The sequence below is a fragment of the Parasteatoda tepidariorum genome, chromosome 2 (assembly GCF_043381705.1).
Source record: "Parasteatoda tepidariorum isolate YZ-2023 chromosome 2, CAS_Ptep_4.0, whole genome shotgun sequence".
Taxonomy (NCBI): domain Eukaryota; kingdom Metazoa; phylum Arthropoda; class Arachnida; order Araneae; family Theridiidae; genus Parasteatoda; species Parasteatoda tepidariorum.
Window position 1 is genome coordinate 12,450,812 of NC_092205.1, and position 25,581 is coordinate 12,476,392.

The 25,581-nt window shown below is 31.0% G+C and overlaps 1 protein-coding gene across 2 annotated transcripts; it reads right to left on the minus strand.

The window, feature by feature from the left end:
- Window positions 1-2,726: 2,726 nt before the first annotated feature.
- Window positions 2,727-25,581, minus strand: LOC107455923 (uncharacterized). Of its 2 annotated transcripts, none has more exons than XM_016073651.2 (9): window positions 25,160-25,581; window positions 20,626-20,709; window positions 17,692-17,780; window positions 11,669-11,854; window positions 10,019-10,156; window positions 7,443-7,498; window positions 7,195-7,331; window positions 4,696-4,820; window positions 2,727-2,901 (listed from the first exon to the last, which is right to left on the minus strand). In XM_016073651.2, exons 1-9 carry the CDS (start codon window positions 25,290-25,292, stop codon window positions 2,761-2,763), a joined length of 1,089 nt encoding a protein of 362 aa, XP_015929137.1. In that variant the 5' UTR covers window positions 25,293-25,581; the 3' UTR covers window positions 2,727-2,760. The 2 variants fall into 2 exon arrangements, with proteins under 2 accessions (XP_015929137.1, XP_015929138.1); XM_016073652.2 differs by lacking the exon at window positions 17,692-17,780 and adding an exon at window positions 17,193-17,281 and having other exon boundaries at window positions 25,160-25,535.

Below are 25,581 nucleotides of genomic sequence, written 5' to 3' on the forward strand. Positions count from 1 at the left end.
TTGTAGCAAAAAGTACCATACTTGCCTCACTGCAGGTGGCAAGAAGGCAATTACACACTTGAAATTTGACGTTTTTGTTAATTTACTTAGCACTAACTTTTTCTAAAATTTTAATTTGTAAGAAAATATTGATTGAGACTTAAGAACTTGTAACTACGAAAGTGTTTATAAAAGTGTCAAGAAGTACGACATGAGAAAAAAAATGAATATTAGATTGTTAGTTCAAGAATTATTTACTGTTGTAGAAAATACCATGTGTGTCGATCTACAGATCTATTGTCCACTGAAATTCAACTACAGAGTTCAAATTTGACATGCTGAGAGGGCCATTTTCGATAAGAACTTAATGAAAGTTTTATTTTTAAATTTCAATTTTTTTCGAAAATTATTGTAAATTTAAATGGCTTTTTACGGAAGTATTTTTTTAATTTTTTTTTTTTTAGACTGCAAATAATAATTATTTATCCATTCTCGTTGAAAAATATAATTTCTCCTTCTTAAGATTTATATTTTTAAGGCTCGAGTTTGACTTGATTGAATAAAATAAAAAAGGGGGGGAAATTAGATACCACATATAATTGTAAAGTGTAAACATTTGAAGAGCTCAGTTGACAAACCAGGTTAGTAACATATTCAGAGTTTCTATAATCCAGATAAGATGAAAAATATAGCTAAAATACTTGATTATAGATAACTTGGAAGACGAGGCTCTAGTAATCATTTGCCTCATTTTATTTACCTCCACCTAATTTGTAATAAAAATCATGTCAGAATACTCGAAACCAATATGGAGTATTTATATTAAAACTAAAGCGAAAACAAAAACAATTCTATTGCATTAAGCATGCCTGCATTGATGCAACCATTTTATATTATTTACCTTGTAAACTTCTGCAAATGTGCTTTCTGCTTCTTTCACTTTATTTATTTCCTAATTTTTAAAAATATAAAAGACTCAACAAAAAATCTTTTCTAAATTAATGCATGATTATCATTATATTATGAAGTTACTCTTATCACATTTCCATTTTTTATAATATATAAGGTTATCGTTACATATTGTTAACCAGTAAAATTACCTCGAATTTATAACTTCTTATTGTGTGACACTATTCTGTGTTCCTAAGTTTAATTTAATTCTTCAAATCCAAATTATCGCGTTCATTTTTTACGATTAATTATATCAACAACATATTCCTACATACAATTATAATAAGTATGCATTTTATAAGCAAAGCTTTTCTTTTTTTGAAAAATATAAACTTTACAGAAAAAACAAAGATAATGCGAGGCAAGAGAAACATAAAAAAATTAAGATGCTTTCTGATAATGATGAGGCTATAATGTAGAATTTTTCATTTAACGCTCAACACATTATATTTTATTATTTAATTACCAGCGTTAAACAACAGACCCAATTCTGAGTTTACGACTATCAATGTTCAACTCCGTAGTCTTGTAATTTTGAGCAAACTATAATTCGTGGAGAACTTTTTGATGGAACTAACCCACATTTGCTTTACATGGAGAGGAAAATAAAGAAAACCTCCCAAGGTTAGTTCGACAGTAAGAGGAATCCAACCTATCATTATTATTTCCAACCTTTCATCTACAGCTGAGAATATTTTGCGTCAGTACTGTGATCGGCACGAAATGGGAGCAGAATTCGCATCAACCAGGCATAGCTGAGATTCGAACCTGATTCACCTTATTGGGAGGCAAGTGCTCAATCCCTTGAGATACCACAGCCCTGCTCAACACACTAAATACTTTGAAATTTATGTTTTAACAGAAACATATTTTAAACTCATTCATTTCACTTGTGAAAACACTAAAAATTAGCATAAAAATTTAAAAATGTATAAAAGAATAAAAATGCCTGTTCTCTGACATTATTAATAAATGTAAAACATTTAAAATCTTTCACGTGTATATTCATTTTTAAGAAATTCTAATTTTTTTAATTGAAAAATTATATCAGCATAATAAGGATCATAATAAATAACTAAATGAAATTTTGTTATTATATTTTTTTAAATTGAAACTATATGTCTGTAATTATGTTAAAAAATCGTAAAGGCCAACACTGCTCCAAAAATAAAAAACTTAAGACTTTCGTAAAAATGTTGGAACTTATAATATAGAATACTTTTAAGGTTTGTTCCTTGAATAATTAAGATTGCATCTAAGTACGCGAAAAATACAGTCATTCGACTAAAAGTTATTAATACATTCGCTTTTTAATTTCGAGTAATATGCACTTAGCAGAAGAGATAGAGTCTTAAATGATTTGGTAACAAAAAAAAAATCCTTCTCAAATCTTCAAATATAGTACGATTTAATTTAAGAAAAGATCGATTTAAGTAAATTAATGAACATTTTACCTTTAAAAATCAATGCATATAGTGACTAAAAAAATATCTGCTTTTTTCTATTTATTTATTTATCTTTAAACGGAAAATTTATTTTTGAAATTTTTTAATTTTTGTTCATTTTTAAAAAAAAAAAAATTTTTTTTTTTTTTTTTTTTTTTTTTTTTACAAAATATTTATGAATAAAATATTTTTATTCATAAAATATGAATAAATTTATGAATAAAAATATTTTTGCACGCGCTTCCTTATTTGTGAAATAAACTAAAATAAAATTTTAAAAAAATGGGGAAAAAAAGCTATTTTAAATCATTTACAGTGGATTAAAGTCATTTTCCTAGGAGAAGATAACGATCAAAAGAAAACAAATTCTTTATTAATGGCACAATTAGACGAGAATGCTGCGTATTTTCTGGAGTGCTAAATCCAAATCTTCTTGAGTTAAATCTGAATGTAGAACCCATCGAACTCTATTTCTGAACCACGTACCACATCTTACAATAACTTTCTCTTTGTCTCCTGGGTTAATCTATAAAGATTAAGAAAATTAGCAAATATCAATTACTGAATTCAAGCGTTCACTAAATTTTTATGTTCCCTTTATTCATAGTGTAACTACATAAACTAACCAACACCTCCTAGAAGTAGGAAGGCCTCAGCACAGATCAATTTAGTAGTCCGATGTGACGAAGTTAACTGCGCAGTAGATGAAAAATAAGAAAGATGTCATTACGTTCGGGGTACTAAGCTGCGCAGTGGTTGAAAATACGAAATATGTCATTACGTTTGGACTACTAAAGGATATTTATGGTAACCCGTGCTGAGGCCTGCTCTTTTCTAGGAGGTTTTCTAACCCTTTTATTTATAGTGTTAATTAAATTAATTAGCTATTTTATAGCTTGAATTCATTAGATTAAGTAACTCTTTTATACCTTTAAATTACTAGAATAATTAATAATTTACATCTAGTATTTTCTAGATTAATTTACTTTATTACAGATTTAATTAATCCTTTTTGCCTCGAATCAACTATTACTAGATCAACTTAACCTTCAATCGATAATATTATTCAATATATTGTTCACTAAAATATATATTGTTCATAACATATATTGTGAGTGGGAAATGTACATATACTTTCAATAATACATATTGTTCACTCGCCCTTCAATTACTAATATTATTCAATAATATATATTTATTAATTAATGTATAAATTGTTCACTAGATTATTTAATTTTTCTATATCTTGAGTCCACTAGATCAACTAACCATTTTAAACCTAGTGGGTAATTGCCATAGGCCATTAAGTCAAAGAATATATAATGTGAGTATATATATTCTACATATATATATTCTTACACTTATATATTCTTTGATTAAGGTAAAGGGTAGGGTAATAATTGTTCTTGTTTTCCTGTGGCTCCATCTATGGCCAAGAATTCCCGGTTGGCAGGACCAGCGCCATGCCTACAAGCTATCCCGGCCACACCTAGTGTGTTACTTTGATGGACTCTTTTAAAACTTCGCTTTAATTTAAAGAAGAAACATTTTTTTTAAAATGAATAAATACTGTCAGTGCTGATTTTCTGTTAATTACTTTTTTCTTTGAAGATTTCTCCCTCACTCACAAAGATTTATTGATGAATATTCGCTTCGAGGTATTATGACATAAGCTGAAGGTTAAAAGTCTCATTTTTTTGTAAAAAAAATTTTGTGGCTTTATATATATATATATATTTTACTTCTGGAAAAAAAAATCAGGAAGAACTCTTCTAATAAAAACATAATAAAGAAACGATTATTAAAGAAAAACAACTTCGAAATAACGTTATCAGATTGAAATAATTTCATCTATTTCGACTAATTAAAATAAAATTCTTCATTAAATTTATCACTTTTTGGGATGATTCAAAATGTGTTCGTAAAAATTAAGGTCTTAAAATAAAGCAAAAAGAAAGAACTGTTTTTATTTGTTTTTATTATTCAGTGAATTTTATAGAGCTAATTCGTAAAGTTGCCTGACCATTTCTGTAAATATTAAAGTAGTTCTACGAAAGTTTGCTCGGCATAAGGGAACTCCACGGTACTTAAAGATTTTCCGCTGTGTTAAATGGAGATAACCGTAGAGCCTTCCCATGCCAATATAGTTGAATTGAATGGAGAGTTTAATAATGAAGAGTTTAATAATGAAGAGTTTAATAACAAAGAGCAAGTGATGTGTCAAACACAGACAACATCACATAATCAAATTAAAAATTTAATAAATGAATTAATCAAACGGTATTGTAACCTAACTTTGATATATATATATATATATTACCTGCGCCATTTTTTCTACAAATTGTGCTGATGTCAGACGAGGAGAAGGGAAATTCAATAACAGCATATTTGATTCCACAACTTCAGGGTCCACTGTTAAAAGATCACTTTTCAAGTTGTGTATTTCTGTAATAAATAAACATTACAATTACATTATAACTACATATTACACAAAGTGTCTAAAATAATCACGAGTTATGCACAACAGATCAAAGGTTTGAATATTTTCAAAAGCTGCATTCAATGATACCAAATTGAATCCCTTGACATCAGAATCTGCTGGTGTACTTCAAAATCTTAAATAGAAATATTTATTTTTTTATTGTAGATCAACCCTAGAAATTTACCTCGGCAGCACGGAGTTATGAAGTTTGGGGGTCGTTAGATAGGGTGTTATTACACAAGGAAATGTCGAATATCGGGTGCAATTTACTCTATGCGGCAATCATTTTTTTTTTCATTAGTGTCTCTTAACCATCGCTCAAAAATTTGAAGGAAAAAAATGAATACTACCTGCGAAGATAAATACAGCTTGTAGTTATAAAAATTAAGAGGTAACTGTCACTCAGTTTGATATACTAACGTTTAAGGATTTAAGCTGAGATCTTGTCTTGAGTCAACACTCATCGTTATTCTGGGAGAGAGTGGTGGAGCACCATATAGAATCTCACAATGAGTCATGATTAATCGCGGGACAGACATCGTCAGTCCAAGAAGATAAGTGGCAAACTTCAACGAGTGAAAAAGCGTTGTTTTTCACGGAACTCATGGGCTCTGATATGCAAGAAAAAAACATGATACAATTCCAGGGGAATCCAAAGCAATGCTTGGCGTCTTTTCATTTTGAAGGCATGATATGTCACATTGGAACGTCTTGCCTTAAGAGCCAAAAAAGAAAAAAGTAAAATTTTAACTGTTGCTTACAGCATCTTGGTTCAGAGGAAATGCGTAGGTGTAGATGCTGATCACGTCGAAAGTCTTGATATACTATATACATAATACATAAGCCTATATTTCTGTGCCTGCAAACTCACTTAACAAGCAGCCTTACTTTTGCCAGAACGTGATTTGTAGCCAGCCTTTTTAATTTAATAGCGCTATACGCGAAGCGTGCAATGACTAAAACCTAAATCTATCGATTTCGCTCAAAGGTGCTGATCAAAGGGGCCGACGAACTGGTGATGATGAATTCCACATATTCAAAGAGTGTGTGAATGCGAATGAACGAGGAACGAGTACAATTCAAACTTTTTAAAATATATTGGTAACACAACAGATATCACAGCTTCTTTTTGTGATCTGACATGCATTTTTCGATATACAGTCAATTCGCTATAACTCGAAGTACGATAACTCGAATATTACTATAACTCGATTTTTTTATGAGGTCCCGACCCTTTTATCTTCAATTTCATGTTAATTATTCTCGATTACTCGCATTTTACTCCCTTTAACTCGATTTTTTTGGGATCTTTTAAAGCAAGAAAAAAAAAACTAAGAGCCCCTTCCCCTTGCCCCTTCCTTTGCAACACACACACAATGTCTTTCGCAATCTTCATGGAGGAGCTAAAGCTGTCCCTCTTGAAGTATGTGAACAGTGGTTAAATGAAACGTTACCAAATTTACTTCAAGGATACAGATAAAATGATGTTTTCAATATTGATGAAATGGGCTTATTTTTTACATGTCTTCCAAATAAGACTATGTTAAGGATGAAAACTGCTCAGGGGGTGAAATGAGCAAGGACCGTTTGACTGTCCTAGTTGGAGGAAATGCCCTTACTTGTTATCGGAAAATACCGAAATCCCCGATGTTTCAAGTAAAAACGTATCCTTTGGATTACAAGTCTAACAAAAAGTTTTAGATGACGTCAGTTTTATTTGAAGACTATGTAAGAAAATTGGATCGGAAATTCTTCGCTAAAAAAAGAGATACTCTTTATGGATAAATGCACAGCGCATAGTGATCTACCTAATTTGAAAGCAGTAAACTTGCAGTTTCTCCCGCCAAACACAACAGCAAAGTTGCAGCCGATGGACCAGGGTATCATAACGTGCTTCAAACAGTCTTATCGTAAATGGCTTGTCAGAAAAATGATCTTAAATATTGTAAGCATTTACAAGTATGTTAGAAGCTATTACAAATATAATTTCAAATTTAAAAAATTTAACGACATTTTCATTCTGCAGCAAAAAATAAAGATTAATTTTAAAGTTGCCTCTTGTTCAACCTCTGGCGGGGAAAATAGAGAGCAGTCAAGTTTTTTATCATTGAATGGGTCTTTTGTACAACCATCAACATTTCTAAGGCCACGTTATCACCGCAGAGTTGATTTCATATGCTTGATATATCTTGGCATCTGCAGCTTGAAACTGTTGAGATGGCCAGAAAATTTGATACAAAAACTAAATGTAAAAATTAATGTATTTTGATAGTTTTGATATTAGATTTTCAAAAAAAGATATTTTTGTTGAAAAACAGAATAATAAATTTTTCTTACCATGTGCTAGTTTTTTCGCTCTCTTGTGGTCAACGCTTAATCTTTCCATAGCGGAATCTAACCCAACTAGAGCTGCCGCAGCTAGAATACCAGCTTGTCTCATGGCTCCGCCCAAAACCTTACGACATCTGCGCACCCTAAGGGGTAAAAAATAGTGCTTGACATTACAGTGACATAATTAACTATACAGTCTGAATAACAAACAAGAACTGCTTTTATTGTGTATATAGCCGTATCATAATACGTACCTAACGATGAATTCCTTAGAACCAACAACAACAGATCCAACTGGGGCTCCAATACCCTGTATCAAAAACAAACACCGTAACTAAACACTGAATAATAAATAAATCAGGTGTATAGGTTTGATATAATTAAAATTATGCTGTTAAGACCATAAAGTTCCCAACGTGGGCATACACCCTCTCCCTAGTGGGTGATGGAAAGTTTTAGGAGAGCTCTAGAAAGATTTGTCCAATTTCAACAGTAAAGTGATAAATTTAATTTACTTATTTGCAGACACTTAATTTTACGTACAAGTTTTTTCAAAATTGGTACAAAAAACGTTTGTAATGTAAATACATTTGTCTTTAGATATATTTTCAATAACTTAAAGGTAGAGTCATAACTGTAGAGGTGTATGTTAAAATATTTTTAAAAAAATCAAAAGATTTAAAATTAAGCAAGAAATGTTCTATTTATTATTCATTTATTTTTATTGGGTTTTTTTCCGTAAGGGGGCGTAAAAAATGTTTTGACTTGCTAAGTGGGCGATGATCTATGTGTCCAAAATGTGTTATAAGAAAATTCATCCTTAACGTGAAGGATTTCTTGATATAGAGCAGCAATGTGACCAGTTATATTCTTGCTTTCAGTTCATGTCCAATTATAATACATTCTAATTTGCGATCTCATCTTCAATCAGCTCTTTCGTTTGTAATTATCATGTTTCAGAACAATTTTGGTACAGAGAGTCCGAATAATAAAGTCTTTTTCCATCCATGCAATGCCACCCTTTGGTCGAAATGTGAACTTTGTAATTGTAGATTTCATTTCTTGGTGGTTCATTTAGCACATGAATCAAGTCTTATCGTCATCCTCATACCAGAACGGACACTATATGGGCATATTTGCAGGGTGTTCTAATTAAAGTTACCAGGTAGAGAGTAACTTTAATTACAACAATCCAGCATATATATACAATGGGCAAATGAAAAAAAGGACCTCCCTGAATAACTTTTGATCTAACTATCGGATCTTCACATTCTAGGACTCAATCTTAATAGTTCGAGGAGGTGACCTCAAATATGCTAATTAACAAATGCAGACGATATTTTAAGTTACTAAATCATTCACAAAACGTACTTTCTTCGAATATACCTTTTGTTCAACAAATTCGGATATCTAAATCCCAAAATAAAAGGGGTTAGCCGCAATCTGGAAAATATGATCCCGACAAATAGTCAAGAGTGTGGTCCAAAGTTCGAACCCCTTAATGTTAAGTTTACTTTTTGCGTATTTCGCTATATCTCTAAAATTTTCTAAGCAAATTAAAAAAAATTTATCCGCAATAATAAAATTCATTTTTCAAAGATAATTCCACGCAAAAAATTACTTTTAGTAAATATTGATTATTTTTTATTTTATTTACTTACGAATGGTGGAAAAAATTTTGAATCGCAAGGTATACAATTTTTTGCATCATTTTAAAGAATACAAGGCACAATACGAAAATTTGAGCAAAACCAGGGAAATAGTTCTTGAGAATATGAATTTCAAAAAATTCTGATTTTCAAAATTCGATTTCTCAAGAACTATTTCCCTGATTTTGCTCAAATTTTTGTATTGTGCCTTGTAAAGTTATATTCTTTAAAATGATGCAAAAAATTTTATACCTTTCAATTCAACATTTTTTTGACCATAAAATAATAAATATTTATTGAAAAATATTTTTTGCGTGGAATTATCTTCGGATAAATGATAATTATGGATAATTATGTGCGCATTTTTTTGTAAAATTCGCCTAGAAAGTTCTGGAGATATAGCAAAATACGCAAAAAGTAAAATTAACGTTAAAGGATCCAAACTTACAGCTCTTTCCAGACCAAACTATTGGGACCATATTTCTCAGATTGCGGCTACTTCTCTATATTTTGAGGGTCAGAAATTCGAATCCGTCAAAAAAAAGGTATGTTTATTCAGAGAAAGTACGTTTGTGTATCTGATTTCATGACTTTAAATATCGTCTGCGTTTATTTATTAGCATATTTGAAGTCTTCCCTTCGAACCATTAAGATTGAATTCTAGAACGCGAAGATCCGATCATTAGATCAAAAGTTATTCAGGGTGGTCCGGTTTTCTTTTTTCTTTTTTTTTTCGGCACATTGCACATAATGTAAAGGATTCAAACTGCATAAATATTATTTAACAAAATTGTTTTGATATTCGCCATGAGGTTTCTGTAAAATAAGCACATTGCTCTATATCTATACAAAATCGAAATATTATTGGGAGAGAAAGAAGTAGAATACTATCTAAAGATGCACTTACCGATAACAGTATTATACTTATAGAAATGAATAATAAATGCAGAAAAACAAAACGTACTTTTTTGATATTTTTTTTTTATAAATTCAGATAATGTAATCGGGCGTAACTATAATCTGTAAAACATTATCGCATTAGTTTCACCAGGGGCGCTGTTAAAAAATTGACACATAAGCGATTAAGATTACATAGTAGTAATTGAAAATTCGATCACCAGATCGAAACTTATTCGGTAGTTTTGTTTCTCCTTTTGTACACTGTACAATTAATTATTTACCTTAGAAAGACACATAGATACAGATGCGCAATCTTTAACTATTTCATGCGGGGGTATCCCAGAGTGGACAGCAGCATTTAATAAACGAGCGCCATCCATATGAACAGGCACACCACGATCACGGGATATGTCACAGACCTGGATGGAAATGAAATATTTCGTGAATGAAAACAAATCATTGTGCGTACATTGGCCATGAAATTCTAAATAAAACATATTCTATAAGACAGAATTTAAAAATTTTCAACAAAAAAAAAAAATTTTTTAGCATGAAAATGGTCAAAACAATTTCTAGTGGCAACTTCAAGTGAAAGGCAATAATTTTTTTCCCTGCAAAACTCCTATTTTTATTTCAAAATTTTTCATCAGATGGCACAGCAAAAATTAAACCTGGAATGGATGGTTGACTGAATGTAAACAATAACAAGCTTCTTAAAACCAGAAGAAATTTAGAAAACTTGCGATTTATTCCTCCGCTTATGTTATGCTTAGAGGCGATGTGTATTATGTTGGCTTAATATGTAGTGTATTATGTAGGCGTAGGCTTAATATTCCAGGAAGTTTTATTATTGTGGTTTACATTTACTCGTAATTTTACCATTCATAAGAGTTTTCTGTAATTTATAAATTCTAACGGGTCGTGAAACTAAAACAAAGTTAAGAAAATTAATATCATGACACAAATAAAGTGTAAGGTTTGCCATGTTTTGAATGTTATCCCTTATTTGGCTATATTAGTGCACTGATTGTTATTTTTTGAGTAGAATCATAGCATGCTTGTGGAATATTCCAAATTCATTTGTTGTTTGTCTCGTTGAAATTTAAATAGAAAGAATGCAGAAGTATAATAATATTGGATGGCGTGCATTTTCAAACTCAGGCGTAAAAATCAATTGAAAGTAGTAACCCGGAAGTCTTAGAACGAATTTTAACCACTAGCGTCCTCTGTGCTTAACTTTACACGGTCAACCATCCAAAGATAAGCAGCCTGAAAATTAAAAATGCCTTCACGAATTTTCAAAATCTTTCAATGAATAAAAATCACATTTGGCGATCGAAATGGGCAACAGGTGGCGTAGAGCAGAACTCTCTACCTATGGCAACACTTCGCATGCTTTCAACATTAGCAGGTGGAGTGTCATAGCAGAAGGAAGTACGTTAGTTTCTTTCTTCACTTTTAAATAGATTAAAACTACATTAAACATAGTTCTAAAATTAAACGACCTGGAAATTTAAAAACTGTATATTTTTGACAAGGAAATACGAAAAATATTAAGAAAGGGGAAAATATCGTAATATATTCCTATACAACTGAGAAGAGGGATGGGAGAGGGTCACGACATGAAACCGATTTTCTCCCCAGAGGGAGTATTAGAGTGTTGCGATCGCGATTACTTTATTTTCGGAATTTCCATCAACAGCCAAGATGGCACATTGTAATTGGAAGAGGATTTTTACATGCATCTAAATGCAGCGGGGAAAACGGTCTCCAACTGTCGCACATTTTTTGAATTAAAACTAGAAATTTTGGGGGATGGGAATTATCCTCTGTAAGAATAACTTGTTGCAATAATTTTTATTTTTAACTTTAACTATTTTCCTTTTACAAACTTTTGAAAATCTCGTATCTAGGAAATCTGTAATTTATACCTGTTGAATGAATGACTGTGGTAAGACTCTTCCACCGCATCGATTATTTGTATTCTCAAGGCAAACCACTCCTGTGGATGGCTCATGGATATCTGGGTTTGCTGGTCTGAACTTTTCTTTCAATTCCTCCAATGAAAACGTTCCATCATCTAGATTTTTCAGGGTGCTGACATTGACACCGCCAAGCTGAAAAGGTAAAAAATGATACATGGTTGTGAAAGATAATAAAAAGAAATAACAACAATTTGTGAATCCAGGTTGTGAAAAAGAAATGCATAAAAAACGATTTTGATTTTCGAATTAAAATTATGAGAAGAAAATCAGTTTTGTTAGGATTTACTTGTATTCATACGGAAAAAGCACTAACTCGTTCTCGTAAGATTTGGTGCAACACTACCTGATGCCTTAATATTCATAAAACAATAGAGACTCAAATGTGCTGGCCACCTTGTCACAAAGCAATAAGATATTGATGTAAGAAAATATTTCTGGCAAAGCCTGCGGGTTCCAAACCTCGGGACAGACCCCTTTCTGAGATGGATTGATTGCGTTGAAAAAGACCCTAACTCTGTCAATGTTATAAATTGGAATACTTTTGCCAAAAACAGAGGTGTCTGGTTCAAGCCAGGACCCATCCAGGACAATTGAGCCAATAAAGATGGAAACTTATTAAATAAAAAACGTTTCTCATCACTTTTGTATTTATTTTTAGTAATTTTTTGAATTTCATAGCGTTTTTTTTTTACACTCTTGGATATTAATGTGCGACACACAATGCATTCATTTTTTTTACACATCACTTTTGATAAAAGTTCTAAAAACATGCATTGCAAAAGGTAATTACGTCACATTCTGCAAGTAAAATTTAGTTCTATTTGTTTTTTCTGTTAAATACTAATTATTATTTGGACATCAGATATCGGACCAATCATGGCTAATATGCATGGTATAAAAAATAATGTAAAGTCGAAAACTGCAACTTTTTCGGAAAGATAATTTTTGCTTCTATTCATTATTCATTAGTTTGGTGCAATGATAGAAATTACGTATATCCTTGCTTTTAAAGTTTCTTAAATTATTTTTTTTCAATCATTCTTAATAGAATTTTAATTTTTATTACATATCATAAAAAAGCTAATTTAAATATTTATTCCAGGGATGAGAGTAGTCAGAAAGTAAAAAAGAGGAAATCCAAGAATATATATATATATATNAAATATTAATCACATGCCTTATTTTTAAATTGAGACAATATGAATCCCGATATGAGGCTTTTAAATCACGTGAATATGAAACTCTATATAGAATTTTAAAGTATGCAGAAATACAAATCATGATGCGTAATTTTTAGAGCACGTAAATACGAATCACGATGCATAATTTTCAAACCGCGCAAATACAAATCACAATGTCTAATTTTTAAATCACGTTTAAGTACGAAAATCGATGTTTGATTTTACAACCGCAAAAACGTATCACGACATAGAATCCTAAGCTCACATGAATACCAATCGCTACATAGGGTTTTAAAAAGCGTAAATACAAATTACTTTATTGGATTGGATTTCGTATAAATACGAAAATCGATGTTTGATATTACAACCGCAAAAACGAGTCACGACATAGGATTTTAAGCTCACGTGAATACGAATCACTACATAGGGTTTTAAAAGAGCGTAAATACAAATCGCTATATTGGATTTTTAAATCTCGTAAATAAGAATCGCAATGTCCGATATTTAAATCGTTTGAATAAGACTCGCAACGTTCAACTTTTAAATCAAGCAAATACGAAAATCGTGAATACGAATCGCTACATAGGGTTTTAAAAGGGCGTAAATACAAATCGCTATATTGGATTTTTAAATCTCGTAAATAAGAATCGCAATGTACGATATTTAAATCGCCTGAATAAGACTCGCAACGTTCAACTTTTAAATCAGGCAAATACGAAAATCGATGTTTGATAATAAAATAGCGATTTTAAAAATGCATAAATGCAAAATGCGATATTGGATTTTTAAATCTCGTAACTAAGAATCATAATGTGCGATGTTTGAATAGCATAAATAAGAATCGCATAGCGCAACTTTTAAATCAGGTAAATACGAAATCGATGATTGATATTAAAATCGCGAGAGACTGGAATTGGGATTTCTAAAAGGCTTGTTTGTATTGTTTTTGTTTAGACATAATAAATAAAAATTTACAAGATTAAGTGAATGAGCAAATAAATATTTTCACCCCAAATCCACCTCTATTATTTTATTTATTTATTATTATTTTTTTTTTTTGTTTGCTTTCACGCCAGACAACAGGGTCATGACGTCTGAATTGCAAAAATACGAGCTATCCGGCGGACGAATAAAAATACCGAAAATCTTATTTTCTGTGAAGAGAAAATAGCTAGAATAAGTAAAAATACGGAAGGGTGGGTTAGCAGCTAGGATGTAGTTTGAATTTTTTCTTTATCTTTGAAAATCGTAAATAAATATGATTATTTTATTTTAACGATTGAATTTTCAAAAAAAAAAGCAGGATATTTATTTTTTTTTTTTAAAAACGAAACTTTTAGAGAATTCGAGTTTTTGATAAAAAGGCTGAAATTCGAAAGGCAAAAGCGAAAAATTCTCATCTCTGTATAAAGGTCAACCAGTTTTATCCCAAGGAAATGATTTTTTGAGAAACTTCAGAGGGAGGAATGAGGACTTCAATGCTTTCGCTCCGAGGAAAATTAAATTTCTCATAAAATATTTTAACTTGTTCAAAAAAATTTCCGCAGAAATTAGCGGGAAAAATGGAAAAATCTAAAAAGAAGCGGAAATCCGCGAATCCGCGGAAGAATCTCATCCCTGTTATTCTTTTCTTAACAGTTAATGTAACTGCTAACTGTTTATTTTAATACATATGTAAAACTCATTAATTCCCTGCCACAACTAAATCGAAAACAAAATCTATTTTTAATTCTCATTTCTTACCACAAAAATGTTTCAGTCACGTAGTTAATTCTCTCACGCTTTTTAGCGATTAGTTTTCGTCAAATTATTTTCAAATTTAATATTGATTGCTTTGTTTTGGGCTATTTTATCTTTCGATAAATTGCCAACCATGGATCTCTTCCCATTCTCCTAATTGTCCGTTGAGAATAATTCACTTACTTTTAATTTCGAATTATTGGCCCGTCCCAACTGTTGAATATTTATCTTCACAGAAAGTCTTGATGAGAGAACAAGAATGATTCTCTTGATCCCTTTAACTTCATTTCTGTATTTTATAAATTTGGAATAAGGTCACGCTCATTATATTAAGAATTACATAATCAATCTATTTTTCCTAAACAATTTTATTTATTTTTCTGGGATAAATATCCCTCCTTCATAACAAAAATCAGATGACTTTCATTGCGCCAAAAAATTATACTTAAATTCAATAAAGAAAATGCATCCACTATACAGAAAAGAATTTGGACTTAACTGCTATGAAAATTACGAACATGTTTAAAGTTGAGGAAGGAAAAAATCTAAAATAGGTTCTTTCAAAAGTCTAACTTTTTTTTCATCAAGAAAATACTTTTAATTATTTTTTGTTGAAACACACTTAAATAACAATTGAAAAAAAGATATGTTTAAGCATTTTTTTTTTTTTTTTTTTTTTTTTTTTTTTTTTTTTTTTTTTTTTTNTTTTTTTTTTTTTTTTTTAGATGGATGAGTATTACGAGCCCTACAAAGCACGTTTAACGTCACTTGAATTACAGACCATCAAAATCAGGTAGATAGTATTTTATATTTTATAACCGTCTTTGACCAACCGACCCAATTCCGGATTTACGACTACTGATGTTCAACTCCGTATCCTTGTAATTTTGAACCCAATCCAGAGGACAAGGAAACTCATTCCTAGGTCAAGGAGAAATGGGAGAAATTTACCTTCGTGGTGGACTTTTTGATAGAACTAACCAGTATTTGCGTTACACGGCGAGGAAAACCTCCCACGGTTAGCCTAACGCCAAGGGGACTCTCACCTATGATCCGTTTACCACTGAGGGTATTTCACGTCAGCATTGTGGTCGGTGCAGGCCGGATGCGGAATTCGTATCGATCAGCCATCGTTGGGATTCGAACCCGGTTCACCTCATTAGAAGGGGAACGCTCTATCCCCTTAGCCATCACGGCTCAGGTAGCTAATATGAGACAGTATGAGAGGTGATAATTAAATAAGATTCTTAGTTTTTTTAGGAGACTTCTTTTTTTATAAGTGCACCAGGAGGTAAATAAGCCGCCTTTTCGCTGCCGCTTACCAACCCCGATGCTTGCTTCGCAATAACTATTGCTTTTTGGCAGAAAGCAGTTTTTTCACAAAAGTTAATATTTTCATTTAAAGTTAATATTTTCAAGCTTGTGTCACCAATTCCCACTTTCAAATATTATTATCTATAAATATTTAGATCTATTGGTGAACAGAAGTCATTTTTCTAAGCAATCATTTTTTAAAATAACATTTATATTGTTGTAACATTATATTGTTCAAACAAATTTGATAAGTTCACAACCGTCATTTAATATTTTCGCTTACCAAACGGGCTGATATATTAAATACCATTATTGCTTGCATCTCAGTGCGCATGAAGCTGATCGTCAAGTTCTAAATCATTTAACAGATATCTTTAACTGTAATTTATAACAGTATATTAATGTTATTTGCACAAAAATAACAATTGTAAAACGGTTAATAAAATTAGATCACTTTTCTAAATTTCTAAAAAAACTCTTAAAATGTAGCGCAGAATTAATAATAATAATAATGAAAAAAAAAAGCATCAGATCTCTTAGTTTTAAACTCTTGAATAAAAAGCGTAATAATATCATTACAGGAAGAAAAAAAAACTTTAAATTGGGTATAATATGAAAAAAACACAACTACTTCGATTTAGTAGGAACAACATATGACGCAATGCTAAACGAATGGAATTTAGTTGTTGTTTATTTAGTTATTGTTATTAGTAGTTGTTGTTATTTGTTTTAGTTGTTGTTGTTTATTTAGTTGTACTTAGTTTCAATAACTTTTCTTTATAATGCAATAAAATCTGGCGAGCAGCTATTTAAACGATCGAACACTTCGTTTGTTTATTTGTGGCTTGAAGTTAGGCTCGCAGAAAATGCCGTTCATGGGTTAAATTTAGTAGGAACAACACAACCTGTGACGTAGGCTATATTATACCCAATTAGGGATACAAAAATATTTATCGAAAAACAACAACTGCATAACTTTTATTAATTTTATGCTTATGATAACCGAAACAATATGGAAATGAATGAGGAAAAACTGCAGGAACAACAATGGAAAACTGCGACGCCATCATTTGGTTTTTATGTACAGTAGGATTTACAAAACAATAGTAAAGAGCAATTATTTTTGAGCAAATTAAACAAATGTGAATAACAAGGACTCTTTAAATTTTACTCTCACATTAGTTCTAATTGGCCCTGTAGTACGCAACTATTAGATGCAATCACAACATGCCTACCTGAGCCACCCCGCCTTGTTCTGACTTCAATATGTGAGATAATTCACCCACTACCACTTCTTGACCCCTTGTCCAACAATGAGCCATGACTGAAATGAACAGTTCATTAAGCTAATAAACCAATATTTCTAAAAAAAAAATGGTTAACAACTACAAACAACTAAAATTAAGAAAAAAAATAGAGAAAATTCTGTTTACCTTATTTTTGCTTATTAATTTTTTGAATCTGAATTTTTTTTAAGTTTTTTTTTTTATTCAGTGTAGTTCTTTTTTCATTTACAAATTAGTCATGCGAGGAAACGAGGTTAAAAATAGGTTTGTAATTGTTTTCAATTTTTTTTTTCATTTTTAAATGTTTTTAAAATTGGTGTAAAAAGAAATAGTAAAAATAATTTTAAGTCTCATTATTAGAACATTCCAGGAAAAGACAAACGATTTAAGTTGATAAACAAAAGTGCGTGTTTTTGAAAAATCCCAGTGTAATATTCCCTATACATACCTGGGCTACACCACCTTGTTCGTACAGGAAAATATGAGTTTGATCGCCAACTAACATTTCTAGTCCTCTTGTCCAACAGTGCGCCATGACTGGAAATAAAAAACATTGCCAAAAAAGAACAAATCAAGATAACTTTTTCTCTCGTAATACTGGATATAACCAAACGCAAAATGATAGAAAACAAATGTTATTATTTAAAGTTACAATAAAAAGCAAGTTTAGTGCTACGAAATTTCAAAAAGTTATTTCGTTAAAACCGTTGATTAAATGGTAATTTCTTAATTATTATTAAACGAACAATTTTACCCATGTAAGATATCTCAATTATTGCGAGAATCGTGTGTGTCCACTTAATGAATTAGTATTAGGGAGATTTCGCAAATTTACATTAGCTTCCATACGCTCTCGTAAGTAAGTAATTGCGCATGCGCTCTTCTAGTACGCATGTGTCAGTTGCGGGGAAATACGCATGCCCCCGCGAAAAAATATGAAACTTCCGTTAGTGAAAATAAGAGATTTTGCAAAAATTCATAAGTTAAAAACGCTAACTTAGTGGAATATCATTTTAACTTTGACCACAAAATCAAAACAAACATTTACAATGGATGTAGACTATTTCGTTAGAGTTTTGGCATACAATTGGGTATAATATAGCCTACGTCACAGGTTGTGTTGTTCCTACTAAATTTAATCCATGAACGGCATTTTCTGCGAGCCTAACTTCAACCCACAAGTAAACAAACGAAATGCTCGATCGTTTAAATAGCTGCTCGCCAGATTTTATTGCATTATAAGGAAAAGTTATTGAAACTAAATACAACTAAATAAACAACTAAAACAAATAACAACAACTACTAATAACAATAACTAAATAAACAACAACTAAATTCCATTCGTTTAGCATTGCGTCAGATGTTGTTCCTACTAAATCGAAGTAGTTGTGTTTTTTTCATATTATACCCAATTCAAGTCAAGATGCTTTGCTCGAAGTAAAACTGCGGATCTGTTAGCAGAAAAATTTGGTAGATTACAGATTTTGATGAATTCAGTGATAAAGAATGCAAATTATTATTAATAATAATAAGTATAATTAAAAAAAATATTATTAAATTTCCATTGATTATTTAACTTCTTTTAACTAAATTGTATAGTTGAAATAAATATAATTTACAATTTCAAAATAGCGAAAATATATCTAGTTTCTTATGTGGCTAGTGCAATCAGACAACCATAATGTATAACAAAAACCAATAAAATTAATTTTTATAGAATGAGCCAATTGTTGTAAGATCACATGATTCATTTTCAAATTTCATCAATACATTTCTCTGAGTTCGCATTCCATGTCCATGTTTTTAATTCGAAGGTATGCTTAAACAAGAAACAATATTTAACAGCTATAAGCAAACGTGCTTGTAGCTTTGTCTTTGTAGCGTAGATCGCGCCAACATTACGTAACGATACGTAGCATCTGAAATAAACGCGAGCATGCGCAGTTACTTCAATCTTACGCACGGGAGCGTACGGAAAACTAACGTAAAAGTGCGAAATCTCTATAATATTAAATAAAAAGATAATCTTCAATTTCGACCACATTTTTATTTCTTTTCTTTTCCCACCATCAAATAGAAAAATCATTCTTTAATTTTATACTTTTTTTTAAAAAATTACTAAGGAGAATAGTATTTGCCTGAAAATTGACAAAAAATTAGAAAAATTTTGTTTTTGTTTTTTTAACATTTAATCAATACATATCATGTTTTTTTTTATATATAAATCTTATTTATCATATCTCCATTATAGTAGAATGTTTATATTAGACTGCAAAAAATAAATAATTAGAAATATTTAATACTTGTTTAAAAAATTTTTTTGGGTCAAAGGGCACAGTAGTATCCACGCTAAATATAAATTTATCAATGAAAATATTTGGGAAATTAAAATATTTAATTGTTTCTCTACTCCTAACACTAGGTTTACGTGACGCGTCATTTTGACGCATTTCGAGTTTTGTAAAGAAAATTACAAGACCCGTTAGAATTTTTATTTTATCTCTTGTAATGACTTTTATCCATTGATCGAGGTAAGCATATATTGAAGTCTATTTTCTTCAAAAGCGTTGAAATATTGAAATTCTCTTTGTGGTATACCTGTCTCTATGGATATGCGTCAATTTGACGCGATCGTAATTCAGACAAAAGTTTGAGTAAACATGCAAGCATCACATCAATAATAAATAGGAATGTACCGACAATACTTCGATCCGTTATCCGATATCGTTATCTCAAATGAAACAAGCGATAAACAACTGTTGCCGATAAGCAAATAATAGAAAGAACAAACGCAGAATGTTAGTAAATAACCACTAAGTAAATTTAGCGAATATAAAGTGCCGAAGTATATAACCCTACAAATTATTTAGAAATAGTGGTATATAAAAATCAACTAATCTGAATTTATTAAATATGTATTCTTATGTATATGTATTCGTTCATGCGTCAAATAATATCGTGTTCGTAGAGATTGAGATAGGTATATAAGAAACGTCCGTAAACCTAATGTTAAGGAAAGGAAAGTACGTGAAAGAGCGTGACTATAGACATGTGGGAATGTAGAAATTTTGACAAGTAAGTCTTTACACAAAACACACGTTGCTAAAATTTAAATATTAAAAACGTAGAAAATGGGTGACCCGTAACGTGTCTTTTTTTCGCAAAAATAAAAAAAAATAAAAAAAGTGAAGCGAGGGAACTTGATTTCACCATCCTAAACGGGCTATGGAGCTAGAATGAATTTCTAGAACACTTATTCTGTGCATTCAGTAGAATATCTGGATATCGGTGTCTAGCTACATCTGGGAAATACTTTCCAAGACTAAAGAGGAAAACGTTAAAAATTTGAAGGGATTTTTACATATTTATTTTTCCTACTTACTTGCAGCGAGATTGCCCATGGTACCAGATGCAACGTAGATTCCTGCTTCTTTACCCAGTAACTTAGCCACTCTTTCTTCCAGAGCTGAAAAATTTATTTGAAAAATTTTCAATTTTATTCAAAGTATACGAGGTGTTCTGTAAAGACCACCTTTATACTTTTATATATCCACTATTAGAATCCTTATCAAAAATGAAAACAAAAAAGGATGCACTTAAACGAAAATTCAATCCGGAAAAAAACAAAAACACATTAGAAATCTGACGAATCGCAGTTCAGAAAACCAATGTAATAAACAACATAACAGGTTTGTTGCGGGATGAAACAGAGAGTATTTGAAAGACAAGTATACGAAACACTTTCAAGTTTCAACTTCTAATTATGCCTTTTGTTTATATTTATTACATCTGCCTTCCTCTACAGTAATTTGTCAGATTTCGATAGCGTTTTTGTCTGTTTGTTTTTCCGTTATACCTTCATTTAATACCTCCCCCCATAAGTATATTTTTCTGCTTTAATTTTATGTAAGGATTCCAAAAATACATATGAAAGGCAGCCTTTATAGTACACCCTGTATGTTAACAAGGAAGGTACTTCCACCTGGGGATACATTGCCCATTTCTGAGGAAAAAAACTTTTTGTTGGCTATTCAAACAGTGATTGAGTAGCCAACCACTGTTTGATTTGGTTGGCAAACAGTAGCTACTCAATGGCCTAGATTATTGTTGCAGAGCACTGTACTCCCGTTCTGCAACTGTAATCAAGGCTGTTAGTTGTACTGTTGACAAGAGCTGAGACAAAAAAAAGAAATAATTTTTTTTTATCTGTTTTAGTATTAGTTTCTTAGTATGAGCTAATCAATTTGTAAAGTGGTTTAAGTATTTGTCGAAATTAAAATCCAATAGGTTCGCATGGATAGGTGGAAAGTTTTTCTCATTATTTCTACCTGAGCTGTATATAATCATTGGTGGGAAATGATTGTGGACTTCTTTGCAACTAAATTTTCATGTCCTCAATACGTTTGACAATCTAACATCACGATCCAATGGAAATTTGAAAATTTTTTTTCCACCTCTCATTAACTGACCCTAAAAGTCAAAACGACCAACTAGTATGGATAGCCTGGCTAGCAGGGCGCTGGACTCCCGTTCGTGAGAACAGGAGTTCTAATTCAGCTGGCCGAAGATTCTCCGAGTAGTAAATGGTAACTGATGCACGTTAAATCTGTCCGGTCACAAAGTCCTCCCTGTTCCCATAACAAATTACACCTCTGGAGGTGATCATTCTCTAGTTCAGGTCAAAATTACGATCTGTGGTTGGGTGTATGAATGGGTCCGCCCTATAAACGGGTGTGACGTATGGGTATTACAGAAGTCGAATTCTTATCGATAGATGGCGCCACTGATAAACAAGAAAAGCACTCTCTGCCTTAATGGTCAACGACAACAACAACCAACTAGTATGTGATACTCATCTTAACTGTTAATTAGTAAGACCTAAGATTTTTACTCATGTCTCAATCAGTCAGTTTTAATGAAGAAAAGAAAACACGATAAAATAGAACAGAACGTTCAAACTGCTGAAACGACATCTTGAATTTTCAAGCACGAAATTTAGTAGTTACTAAATTCACGGGGGGGGGGGGATTTACAGATTGTAATTCATTCCGGAAATCTAAACATTATTTCACTCTCTCCAATTGACGGAGAAGCCCACGCAATTTTTACTGCTTAAAGTTTAAAATTAGGCAAAGTAACTCCAGTTGACTGTGCCTAAAGTGTATATTCAAAATTTCAGTTTTCTTTCTTTAAAAAAAAAATTTAAAAAAAAAAAAAAAAAATTTTTTTTTTTACATATTATTTTGTTTTTCATTGACATTAGTTTCAAACTGCACTTCAAATAGTAAAATAGTAGAATTAAATTAACATTATTATTTATTTAAAATTAATTAATCTCTAAAAATTAAACAGTTTAGGAATTTTTCGATATTTGAAAGTAAGTTAGATTTATCATGTCTTATGGGAAAGAAACAGATGTTCTGAAGGGAGGATGTAAAATAGAAATTGTTTGGTGTAGATTTACTTTTTAATTACATTTTATTTTGGTATGGTTAAATTCTCTCTCTCTCTCTCTTTTTTTTTTACATCTGTTTAAAATTAGTAAGTGCAGCTCAATTTAAGAAATCTGTCATAACTTAGAGACTGCTGAAACAACTTCGAGTTACGGAAGGGCAGACCCCACTTAGCAGAGTCATTACTCCATTTTCGGGAAGAAGATTATATTTTATCATACAAAGTTTATAATGTTAGAATAATAATGATTTTCCCTTTAATTTTTGTAATGTCAATTTTTTAATTAAGAAAATGATTGAAGATTTCTAGGTTTTTATATATTTTTTTCTTTTAACAGGGCGCAATTCAAGTCTTAACTGAGCAGCCCCAGTTAAACATTCTATTTATTTGTTACGTATCTTTTTCTTGACTTTTTTTATTTTCTATCTGCGTATTGTAACAGAGGGCGCTGTTTTCTTTAGTTTTTAGTGTTTCCTTTTCATTCGGCTTGCTTGTGAAATCGATGTTTGACCTGGTTAGATGAGTTTTTATTTTCTGATGATTTTGTTTGAGTTTCGTTTCTAAATTGGTTATTTGTATTTCATGTTTTTTCCTGGACTTCTATAGAAAACCATCAGAGTACTGAGGGAGTTAATTTAGGCATATGCTTCTCCCTCAATAGAAATGGTTTTGTTTTATAGCTACCGGGGCCGGTACCCCCTGAAGACGTCGGCTTCGGTGGTCATATTTTTATTTCCTTCGTTTCCTTTATTGCTACTTTTTTTGAAATTTCTGCTGCTTTTCAGCGCGTTTTTTTCAAAGAAGTTTTATCTATTTAGAATTAAAATGTTTTTTTTTTCAGTATTTATAATGCTAGTTAATTTATTATAATAGCACTGCAGCAAGCATTGCCCCCGCTAGCTTCGCACAAATTCTACAATCATTTCCTGTTTTTTACGATAAACAAACTGTTGCATTTTAATTAAAAACTATTTAATTGAAAGATCTCTAAATATTTTACTGTATTGACACAGATTTGGTTTCACAGATGTAGTTCCCGATTCAATTGGGCTGAATTTAATTATTTGGTTTGGTACCATTGTAACTTCATATACAATTTTATTTTTTAAATTCCTGTTTAATATTTGATTGGTATAAAAATTAATGTTTTTCCCAAAAAAGGATAATTTAGTAACTTTGCGAAAAGTTGATTCCTAATAATGTTGTACGATTTTGTATTCATTATTTTAATTGAATGTGTTGATTGAACACAGCAGTTTATAATAATCTGTAACTGATTTACTCATTAATAATTGCAAATCGAACTTTAAACTAAGAGTTATATCGAATTTAAGTCTTGTTACGACCCCGCATCTGAACGACCCCTGACCTGACGGTCAGTGGGTGAAGGACAAGGGAAGTGTCGCTCCCCTATCGTGGGTTAAAAGAGATCTGGGAACAAAAACATACTTTTTCTGAATGTAGCCGCAATCTGGGAAATATAATATGGTTTGGGAAGGAGAACGGTCCTAAATTTGGACCCCTTAATGTTAATTTTACTTTTTCGTATTTCGCAAGAACTATTTAAGCAAATTGAAACATTTTTACACACAATTATAAAACTCAAGTTTTCACAGGTCAATGCAAAAAATATTTATTATTATTTGTTGTTTTATTTAATAATAATCGAAAAAATTTTGAATTGTAAGGTAGACATTTTTTTACATCATTGTAAAGAAGGTAATTTTACATGACAAAATACAAAATTTCTGCGAAATCTGTCAAATAGTTTCTAAGAAAGCAAACTTCAGAAAAGTCGTATTTTTAAAATTTGATCTGATCATTAGATCAAAAGTTATGCAGGGTGGTCCGTTTATTTTTTTGCCCACAGTATATAACTTGGCAAGTATATCATCAAATATTGGTATTTTTTAAAATATTTTGATAACAATATTCAAAAAGTATTCTCCCGTTATATATCCTGAATACTATCTTTTACAATAAAGATCGAATTAACAATAATTATCTAATTTGATTATATCGAAACTAATGTCAGCAACAATAAATATCGTAGGCCATAATATCGAAACCATTTTCAACACTGACAATTGTATAATACATTATCATAGTTGTAAATAAATTTCATTTAAGTAGAAATATTAATAAATAATAATATTAATAAAAAAGTTAAATTTTAAAATTATCATTATTTAATCATGAAAAAGTAAAATTTTTATGATATATCGCTATAATTAAAATAAGATATCGCCTCGCAATTACGATGTTATCATTACAATTAAGACATTTCAATAGATTAACGGAAATATTGTCTAATATAACTGTAAATTAATTGTAACGATATATCGTGAAATATCGATATTTCTTTACTATATATCATATTAAAACTTCGTAATTCCTAGCACTACTTATGACCCTATTTCAAGACGATTTAGTCTTAATAATAATAAAAGAAAAAAACGTACCATTAATTGTGGGGTCTTCCTGGTAAACATCATCCCCCACTACAGCTTCAGCCATAACGCGGCGCATCTCGGCCGTAGGCTTGGTGACGGTGTCACTTCGCAAATCTACTTCTCGCACCATTTTGCTCGACATCAATCAGAAAAGTGAGTTCGAAAAATATTTGCTGGATGCTGGGCGAAACTTGATATCGTCAATCACTTATCAAAATTTTTTTTATTAGTTATTTTGGATGTTATATAATCATTTAGATCTACAAAACACACTAATGAATTGAAGTGATAAGATAAAAAAGAAACCGACGTGACCGATTATTTCCTGCTGTTAACTAGAGATTTCTTTCCTCATATGTTCAAGACGTTGCTAAGCAACCGGATGACAGAAATGGAAAGAACTAACTTCGATGTTCAAGGCCACTAAAAAG